This window comes from Mizuhopecten yessoensis, unplaced genomic scaffold, assembly GCF_002113885.1.
Source record: "Mizuhopecten yessoensis strain PY_sf001 unplaced genomic scaffold, ASM211388v2 scaffold7283, whole genome shotgun sequence".
NCBI lineage: Eukaryota > Metazoa > Mollusca > Bivalvia > Pectinida > Pectinidae > Mizuhopecten > Mizuhopecten yessoensis.
Window position 1 is genome coordinate 391,944 of NW_018406970.1, and position 10,974 is coordinate 402,917.

The 10,974-nt window shown below is 36.7% G+C and overlaps 1 protein-coding gene across 1 annotated transcript in view; it reads right to left on the reverse strand.

The window, feature by feature from the left end:
• Positions 1 to 3,814: 3,814 nt before the first annotated feature.
• The window catches only part of LOC110453403 (lymphocyte antigen 75-like), a 17,199-nt gene continuing 10,039 nt past the window's right edge, over positions 3,815 to 10,974 (reverse strand). Inside the window, exons 5-10 of the mRNA XM_021502332.1 lie at positions 9,681 to 9,872; positions 7,759 to 7,870; positions 7,290 to 7,402; positions 6,726 to 6,776; positions 5,994 to 6,280; positions 3,815 to 5,274 (exon numbers count right to left, since the gene is read on the reverse strand). Of these exons, the coding sequence (XP_021358007.1) occupies positions 5,245 to 5,274; positions 5,994 to 6,280; positions 6,726 to 6,776; positions 7,290 to 7,402; positions 7,759 to 7,870; positions 9,681 to 9,872 (785 nt within the window). The 3' untranslated portion in view covers positions 3,815 to 5,244. The remainder of the gene's footprint in view (positions 5,275 to 5,993; positions 6,281 to 6,725; positions 6,777 to 7,289; positions 7,403 to 7,758; positions 7,871 to 9,680; positions 9,873 to 10,974) is intronic.

Consider the following 10,974-nt stretch of genomic DNA (forward strand, 5'->3'; position numbering starts at 1 on the left):
TGGTTCAGGGGTTTTGGAGAAGAAGTCGAAAATGTAAATTGTTTACGGACGCACGACGGACGACGACGGACAAAAGGCGATCGCAATAGGTCACTTGAGACTTTGTCTCAGGTGACCTAAAAAACTCATATTATTATTGACATTTACATTATAACAGCTAAGTAATTAATATCAAAATGATTATAGCAACATCTTCAACAACCAAGGTGAAGCACCCTGTAAAAATAACAATAACTTAATAAAGACAAAGCAACATGTGTCCCTTTAGAAGCAATCTGAAGCTTAGGGAACAGTGATACTAATGGTGCCCGCCACCATGCAATAAAAGAGCTTGAGTTGTACCTGACCGCAGCATAGAGATTAGCTGTGTCATCTACATAAAAAATAATTAAGTTTACCTTTGGCCTCACAAGGGAGCACATAAAAAGCATGAAAGTTAAGTCGTAATTTGGGCAAGAAAGCACTAGTTAACACCAGCTCCACTGCCTTCAGATGATAAATACAAAAACAAAATTTCATTTGAATCAACCAATCAGATTGCAATCAAAAATGCAAGAAATCTGGCCAGAATTTAACTTTCTTGGCCTCAGGTTTGAAACTAATAATGTATTGTGCAGAAAAAACAAATGTTTGACAGACCTAAATGAGGACATACGATTGTTTATGAACAAAAGACTCAAAGGCAGATTGAGATTATAAGCAAATAATAATTTATTACGAAAACATTTTACCTACATATATGGGCTAAGGGGATATAACAGCTGTGATACTACTAATAATACTTTCATGTATGTACCCGGCCAGCTGTATTATAGCTGTTGACTGGGCAATGTATGAAAGAAACATATATGTACCCCGGAATAAAATTCTTGGGGGATTACGAATTACAAAATGAGTAACTGCCCCTTCGAAACAAGTTTAAAGAATAGAATGTTTAAAGGAACTTGCTGCAGAGCGGGCCACCATCCCTAACTTCCTTAATGGAAGGGGGAGGTGTGATTTTCCATGCTCGGAAACAGCTGGCAAGTGTTTACTCACATAAATGCCTTATTATAAACAGCCATTATATCCCCAGGCATCACCTGAAATAGTCTTGTGGTTGGTTGGTTGGGGAGGGCGGTGGGTCACGAAATATTCAGACACACAAATCTTCTGCAAACAGGCTGCTGAAACTGACCCAAAACAAAGACTGAGTCACGTGACTAAACTGACCAATCACTGACTGTACTTGACCACCGTGTCACGTGGCTGAAACTGACCATAGCTGACCTAACTGCCTTGCGCCTGCGTGTGAAATGGTAGACTTGTCTTAGTTCATAAACCACACTTATGTACATAAGTTTCAATTTATGAACAAAAGACTCAAAGGCAGATTGAGATTATAAGCAAATAATAATTTATTACGAAAACATTTTACCTACATATATGGGCTAAGGGGATATAACAGCTGTGATACTACTAATAATACTTTCATGTATGTACCCGGCCAGCTGTATTATAGCTGTTGACTGGGCAATGTATGAAAGAAACATATATGTACCCCGGAATAAAATTCTTGGGGGATTACGAATTACAAAATGAGTAACTGCCCAAATGAAGATGTACCACAGCTGAATACCCCCAAGAAGATAATATAAAACAAATTTATAAACGTTATTAACATCACTATCTTATTACAAGATAACTATATATATATACATATGTACTACATATAGCTAAGAATATATCTACATACCACTTGACCAGATCAGGCGATGCAAAATTAGGCATTAACATAGTAGCTACATGTCGGTGATTACAACAAATCGCATCCCCTCTTGTTCTTTCTCGCATTCATGTATTCATAGACATCATTGCACTGTCAATTTCTGTATACTCTCTCTCCGACTTTAGCTATTTCCCACTCATCTACCAAACGATACACCTGCATATCCAATAACATATACTATACATGTACAAACACAATCACTGCTTAGGCTTCCTATACTGCGTTTACCTGTTTACTTATGTAANTGTTACCAGTGCTTCTTAAAATTACTGGAGGTAACTGCGGTTACCTTACTTACATTCAACATGCTGCTGAGTGGTTGTGGAGTAACAGCGGTTACTCGCTGGAGGTAACTTCGGCTACTAGTGCTAATACTGAAGGTAACAGCGGTTACCTGTACTACTTACATGTATATATTTATCATCCTTCCCAGGGTTGTAGAGTAACAGCGGTTACTCGAATGAGGTAACTGCGGTTACCAGTGCTAATACTGAAAGTAACAGCGGTTACCTGTACTACTTACGTTACATGCTGCTTAGTGGGTTGTGAAGTAACAGCGGTTGCTCACTGAAGGTAACCATGGTTACTAGTGCTTCAAGATAGGAGGTAACAGCGGTTACCTGTTACGCTGCGTCCAGCTGCTGAGTGGTTGGAGTTACATCGGTTACTCCCCGAGATCTGAGGTACCTGTTACTCACTAATAAGACAATACCTACTGTATGTGGTCCTGTTAACTGCAGCCACTATTGATCATTTTTTATTTTATTTTTTATTTTATTTTATTTTTTTTTATTTTTTTTTATTTTTTTTACAAGCGGTAAATGCAGTTACCTTTGCTACATATTAATTATAACTTGATGCTAATTTCACTGGGACTAAATGCAAAATTCTGCTCTGTATAAAGTTGATATGTACATGTAAGTCACAAAAACAAAAAGCAAAATTTTAAATAAACAAAACAAACGTAGTAGGTACATACATGTTACCCAATATATCGCACACATATGTATAAAATGTACATGTATGTCACGAAAACAAAAACAGAAAAAACAATTCATACATGACTATGTTTATCAGTATGTAATATACCTCTACCTTGATAATGTGTTATGATTATCTATAACCAAATGAATTTGCAAGTCTTATTGAAGTCTAGCATTAGACAGAATTGTTTTCACTTGTTGTCAATGCCATCGCTATCTGAGCTTTTCTCAAAGTACTTTTTGGCGTTTTGATGTATCGACAGTAAGTGTCAGAGGACCATCTACCAAGTGTCTTTATTAAGTGATCCTGAACGTTACATGAAGCTGCTGATGTAGCTGCTCCAATGCGGAAGGAGTGTCCATTATACAGTTCTGAGTTTAAGCCTATCTCTGTAAGTGAACGCTTAAGATAGTCTATGAACACCTTCCTACAAAGCGCTACTCTATCCTGTGTCACTAACAGTGCACTTTTGCCTGAAACACTTTTGATATCACGAGCTTGAACATATTTAATCATGCTTTTGTATGCACACACATCTTTGCTGTTTTTGAATAAGTACACCGACACACCTTTTCGAAACGGATCGGTTTTAGACGACTTCAGGTTGAGAATTAAGTGATCATCATTAATGGTCAAGTCTTCCACACACAAGTTTGTTCTCGGGTCAAATTTATTTGTACATGTAAATTCGCCACATCTAAGAAACCCGAAAAAGGCTGTTGTACAAGCTGTTTCTAAAAGGAGATCTGTAGCTACCCCAAACAGACCTCTCCTCCATCTCGCACACAGACTAACCAATATGTCTATGGTAACAGGAAGTCTTGTTTTCATGGGACCTCCTTGTGCGCGTTTTACTCCATTAAGCACAGCTGTAGGACGAGGAGACCACTCGGTGCTTGTAGATATATTTGGCCGATCATTGAATTGAAGACAAGTATGTTTAACACCACAGATATATAACTTGATAGTGTGGTAACTCAGTTGCAAGTACTGATAACAGTACGCTACGTGGCTGAAACTGACCATAGCTGACCTAACTGCCTTGCGCCTGCGTGTGAAATGGTAGACTTGTCTTAGTTCATAAACCACACTTATGTACATAAGTTTCAAATAATCACAGCACGTACATGAAGGATTGCTTGTCCATGAGATGCTTAGGAAAACAATTTTAAGTCTCTATCATGAAAACACTTTGGTACATTTAAATTAAGGTCGTCAACAATCTTACAAAACAACAGAAATTAACATAAATATATGCAATATTTTTTGTATATATTTAAAAAAAGCCTGTTCAAACACCAGGAATGGATATAAAAGATCAGAGAAAAAATATTCCATATTAAGTAGAAGATGCAATTCCTGAGATATCACTATTGTATTAAGAATATATGCTACCTAAAAGACAATGGTGTCTGCCTACACTTAAAAAATGTCCGAAAATCGGAAATACCTCTCTGTCATTTGGAACAGTATTTTGGACAATTGAATTACACATGATTAACAATAGAAATATACACAAAAATGGATGCATTACTGATACTTCTAAACCTTCATTTTTTTTCTTCAATAAGGACAAAATATATATATGTGGCAAAATGTACGAACTATTTTAAAAGGAACTTGTATTTACAAAGATCTCACTGAAAAATGATAATAACAGAAAATGCCATGATAGTTAAATGCAAAACAAACATTATATGAACAAGAAGTGGGACATAAGGAATATCTTGTGACTTCAAAAATAAAGGGTAAACAAAACATCCAAAATAGGAAAAAAATTGGCTGCTTTTATCACAAACACATGCTATTATGAAACATTATTCCAGAGAAAATTCCTGGAGTTAACATATTGACTTCACAGTCTTGGATAGAACGACAATGCAGCTCATATAAATTATACAGGTTATCATTCAGCATTGAACTGTTTTCATTCGGTATTCATAGGCAATATGAATGCCAACTGGAAAAAGGCAAACACAATGAAGCACGCTAGTGCTGCATGTTGGATTTGCCTTTGTCCAGTTGGCATTCATATCGCCTTTGAATTCCAGCTGAAAGCAGTTCAATACCTTTATTTACCATTTTTCAAATCTGTTCATCTCATAGAAATTACACTTAATAATATTATGCATTTGGGTCAAGTGATTTACCATATAAGCTTGTTCAGTTATTACAACAGCCCTCTGTCCAAGGAGGGTCGGTGGTATCCAGCTCACGTAAAAATCATGACGTCATGATAATAAGGACGCCATATATTCAGCACATGGCATTCATAGCCTAAATGAATGCCATCAGAATGTGGTAGAGTTATATAGTGATAGTGCCATACGATGGTACATACTCCGGGATTACTCCATACTGTAATACATCTTTCCTTGGATCTGTTTTCCATGGTACTATATATATGGGTTGCTTTTATGTTATCTTTCGTTAGACCTGAATTCCTTGGCACTGGGGCTGGCTTTCATACACCTTCTCCTTTGAACTGTCTTCTACTGTGCCGCTGCCGGGAGTCCCATACACTGAAAATGGGATTTGATACATGATATGATACAATGGGCATTGGAGAAACAATCACGAAGTAGGCAATATCAACTTAGAAGTTATGTGAAAATAAGCCTCTACTCATATGTTTTCCGCAACAAAAACCCCCCAAAAAACACTGATTTACATCATGTACTGCGGCTCTTTTTGTAGTCCTTAAATTGGAGTTATCTCCCCTAGATTACAGACTAACATTTGCTTCAATGAAGACATGCAAATTTATGGGAACATGCAAATTTGTGGTGTTTTTTTTAACTATTAGAATAAATCCCTGTCCCACTGCACTGCTATTTTCCCTATAAACAGTTATCTCCCCTTAACTTCTGTTTGGATATAACTGTAGCACAGTTAGGCAAGGACACTTCTTTTGTCAAAGTAGCTGAATCGGCTAGAGCGATGTAAACGAGTCTCAACTAAGTCCAGGGTTTGTATCCCAGTCTAGACCTGCTGATTGTTTTTAAATTCAAAACACTGTTGTTTTGTTTATTTTTTTTTTATTTCTTCTCATAAAAGTACCGTAAGTTACAGTTTTCTTTACATAAATGATTGTTCAAAAATTCAATAATTGGTGTCATGGTTTTAATTATACAATCTGTGTATTGTAAAATTCTGGTGATAGATTTAGTCCTTAACAAAATTGACGAAACATTACTTGATATTTGGGAATATAAAGTTGAAGACTATATAGGCAGCTTACCTCCTCGTACGACGGGAGACCATCAGATTTCCCATGATAGCCCTGCGCTGCCATTGGCTGGAACTCACTCAAAGGGGGCGCTGTAGGTTCTACTGCAGGTGGAGGACTGTTGGCAAGTGGTATGGCTTGTTCTCCAGCTGTGTTCTGAGTTTGACCTGTCGGCTGGTTATTTTTGTTTGTACTGGATTTTCGACAACAGCAGCAGTAGCAGCAGCAAATGATAACCATGAGTATAGCACCCCCGACACAGGCCAATACTTTCATAACGTTCATAAATTCATCCACCTCTGAAAACATTAACACAAAACATTAATGGTACATTATTAATAGAACTGATGTCTTGAAACTTTCAGCATACACATAAATTTGACATTAAACAGATTTTTTTTATTATTTTTTATTATAATTATTGAAGTGGCTTCGTTGCAATTGTGAGGTATGCCCATATTACATGTTACAGTACAGTGGGACAGCGATCCTTATAAGCACTTGACCAGATGACCAAGGATGCTGTATTTCACATTTGAATCTCAACAGGAAATGATAGAACACATACGACAGGAGAAAATCAAGGATCTCGTTGAAATCTGCTTTTCTTTTATAAAAGTATAAGTGCATATTACACTTTTTTGAGAAAATGGAAAATAAACAAATTTATATTGATTATGTTTGTGGAGATAATCACGGAATATAAGGAGATAAAGTTACAGTAGATAATTAATAGTTTCTTACGTTCAGGGGTTAGAGCGCGTTCTGGAACTAGGTAGACGCTTGTATCATAGACTGCAAACAACAAAATAATGATAAGATTAAATAGTTATGGTAAGCATATTTTCAAACGGATTTCTCCTTTATTGTTCTCAAAATGCATTACTCCCTTCACTTAAAAGATGGAAAAAGTTTATTGAAACTATTAATCATGTGTATATATAAATATATATTAACATCAGCGACAAGGTATTGGATGGCCAATTAATTCACCTCTTGCATACTTCTGTTCAATTGGTGATACCTCCTTTTTTTTACCTTGACATGGCTATTCATTGTAACATGCATGTAAAGTTCAATTTAAGTCTACCATTTCGACTTTCCGATCATGAACTTTTTCTTTCTTGATAGCAACATCCCTGCTTCCCCTACCGACAGCGTTTGCATTTATAGTAATTTATAACTGTCTCCAGCACACATACACACAAGCACACATACATTACAAAAATTGATGCACATCCTCAAATGACCTTAGCTGTTAACAGGATGTTAAACAAAATCAAACCAATACCAAAACTGTTTACTTACTTGAAAACATTTCACAAACATAAAAGTGTCTTTCCTCACACGGCACAGTAACCCACGATCCTGTGGCTACTTCCTGAATGACACAATTATCTGTTGCACTGTTTTCTTTTCTTCTGTTAATTTGAGAAATATACAGGTGTGTTGCAAATTAAAAAAAAATTAAAAAAAATCCCTTTATACAGTCAAACATCCATAGAACAAACTTCTAATATTAAAATTTCTCATGTATATCTCCCTTTGTGTTCCTACATTTTATAATCACATTCGATCTCATGCAGAACATACATATATGTACATACATGATGTTTGAAGTTCAACATTTGTGACTCAAAAGTCTTGATGTTTCAATTTTTTACCATGATCCTATAAATTCAAAACATTGACGTTTGACTGGACTTGTAATTATGTCTATGCATTCTGATGAATGCGATATATTTAAATGTAGATTAATGCGTTACAGAATTCTTACCGTTGGTCATAAGACAATGGACTACGGTCTATCCATTCAAACAATCCCTCCTGTTCTATATCATTCAAACCAATCCAAAACTCGGTCACCCCATTCGATTGAAAGACTAATCCTACAAGGCCGAAAAAAATGCATAAATGTATCTTGCATTTTTTTAAGGAAATGTTGCCCAAAAACATATTTCAGTTGTTTATAATAACGTTTAAATTACTTGCAATCGAAAATTATCGCATTTCATCAGTGACAGAGAATAAGGAAGATGAGACACAACAGTAAAGAGAGGACTTTATTATAACTGTAACTTAATGTCGGAAACTGTTTTGACTGGCATGACTATAGCTGTGATAAATCGTTTCTATGAGAAACCTTAATTTGCGGGACTTTTATGAGAATTAATGAAGATGAAATATTGAAAACATAATTACATGTAACAGCAGTGTTCTGAATGTAAAAGAACATCTACCAGAATACTGTACAAGCGTGTAGTATGTACATGAATACAGTACTTTAAGTACATGCTATTCTAGTTCATCATTTTTGATCTCCGACAGTACCAATAAGATTTTAAGCACTTATAGGCAGAATACAAACACTGGTAACTTCACAGCATTTTTGGTGTGATGTTCTTTCTGTTTGAATTTGTTGTATTTCATATTAAAATCTTACTAAAGCTGTCACCGAAGGGCACAACAACATATGGTACTGTCACTACACAAAACATTTCAAAGGATTCTATTGAAAAATGAGTGAATGTATAGCTAAACAGATTTTTTCTACAGACAGATGGATGGGCGGACAGACGAACGAGCTGATTCCAGTATACTCTCCCTCCCCAAATTTGTTGCAGGGAGGGAGGGGTAGTATATTAGATGGAAAATGTATTAAACAAGAATTCCACGGGAGTGTATGTGTCGCCTGCTCAGCGTTTTTAGTAAGAAAAGTATTTTGGCTTGATATATAGCATAAACAGATATGCCAAAACAGTCCTCCATTTATAAATATTCAATTCCCTTTGCCAAAAGAGTCTCTAGAACAAGTTTGGTTAAAATCCCTTCAACGGTACAGAAGGAGAAGTATCTTTAATGTTTTCCTCTATTTCCCCTATGGGCCCCACTCATCTGCCCCAAAGAAGGGGTCCACACACCTCAGTTTAAACAAAATTGATTCTTTTGTCCCTAAGCATGCTTCAGACTGCATTTGGTTTAAATCCCTTCACTCGTATAGTAGGAGAAAAAAAATCCTCTGTTTCCCCTATTGGGCCCTGCCCCTATGCCCCCAGAGGGCCACACCCTCCGTTTATACAAACTTGAGGCTCCGTTGTCCAAAGATGCTCTAAAACAAATTTGGTCAAAATCCTTCTATTGGTTGAAAAGAAGAAGATTTTTAAAGATTTACATGTTTTCCTCCTATTTGGCCCCACCCCTCTGCCCCCAGGGGGATCATACCCTCCATTTATACAAAACTGAGAACCCTTTGGCCAATGATGCTCCAGACCAAATTTGGTCAAAATCCTCTGAGCCGTTCAGGACTAGTAGTGTTTTAAAGGAAAAAGCTGACGGACGCCATACGCTGCGCCATGGGATAAGATCACTTGGCCCTTCGGGCCAGGTGGGATTAAAATAAAAATGTTCTTGCATTTAATACATATAATGCCCTTATTTGGCAATAAAAGGGGCATAACTCCACCAAAAATGCCCTTAAACTTCTGAAATGCGAACTTGTCCGAACTATATATATTGGCATGCATTATGTGTACCAAGTTTGAGTTCAATCAACCCAAGGGAACTCAAGTTTTCGCAAAGAAACCTTGTTTCGGAGGACGCCAAGGCTGACAAAGTAATAACTATATGTCGCCTCGCGTTGCAGGCGACACAAAAACAAACGTAATAGAGCAGTGAAATCTTAGCAGCTTGCATTCTTACTTTCTATGAAGTTGTGCACCTCTCGAGATTCAATCTTGACAAGGTTTGCATTGCTGAACCCACAGAATTTCTGAGCCGACTCAAAGTCGACTTTGCTGCTGGGTGCCTTCATCACATGATAACACCTACAGGCGCCTTCCCGATTTTCTGGGCCACATGTCCAACCTGGTGGGCATTTCAGAGTCGCAGGGTCTACAATCAACAAATGATCATGTTATTTCATGATCCAAAACAAATGACATACAATCATCTATCTATATATATATATATACTGTAAATTACATGGGGTCGTAATGTTTTAGGCGCCACGGTGGCCGAATGATTAAGGCATCTGTTCATGACTGTCTACAATCACTAGCTCTCCACCACTTGGTCACAGATTTGAGGCCTACATTGTACGTGGGGTATAGTTACCAGGTACTGGCCGCAGACTGTTGGTTTTCTTCTGGGTACTCCAGCTTTCCTCCACCACCAAAACCTGGCACATCTTTAAGTGACCATAGCTGTTTATAGGACTTGAATTAAACACAAACAAACCAATCATAACATTTTGTGCAAAGGTCACTTAAAACTGAGCTGTGCCCATTCTTCTTCAGATCGTCATTGAAGTGCATACCTATGCATACCTAAAGATGTGTATATGGTGTAGAAAATAAAATACATTCTAATATTAACACTTCTTCTGAGTTAATTGTACAATTATAAACCTGCACAGGTGAATTTTCTCTGTGGAAAAGACAACACTGTGATAAGAAAAGGTTGTTTTTTTTAGAAAATCTATCATTTTTTTTTTTTATCAACACAACTACCGGTAGATATAGTGGGTCCTCAAAAAATTTACCAGTTCCAAAAGAAAAAAACCATGATTCCTTGACACAAATATGCGAGTCCCAAAAATCGCTTTTTATTACATATATTCACTTCTATATCCTGTTTTTTCTCTACTTTCTGTATTGGCTCACATTTAGAAAATATATAAAAACAAGAGGCCCATGGGCCTTAACGGTCACCTGATATATTTATACAGAGAGTTGATTTTGTTTTTAACATGAACAGAAATATTATTCAAAGTGACAAAAAACAATAAAACCACCTTACTCAATATCTAGCATACAGATTTCAGACTAAAAAGGATTTGAAACTAGCACCTCTGATTCTTAACAAGGAAAATGAAGAAATTTTAGCACACTGACTCCTTTGAGCCCCACCCTACAGCCCTTGGGGGTAGGGCTGGCTCAAAATTTTCAAAGTATCAAACTGTCAATTCAAGGTTATAATTCCAATCAAGTTATTA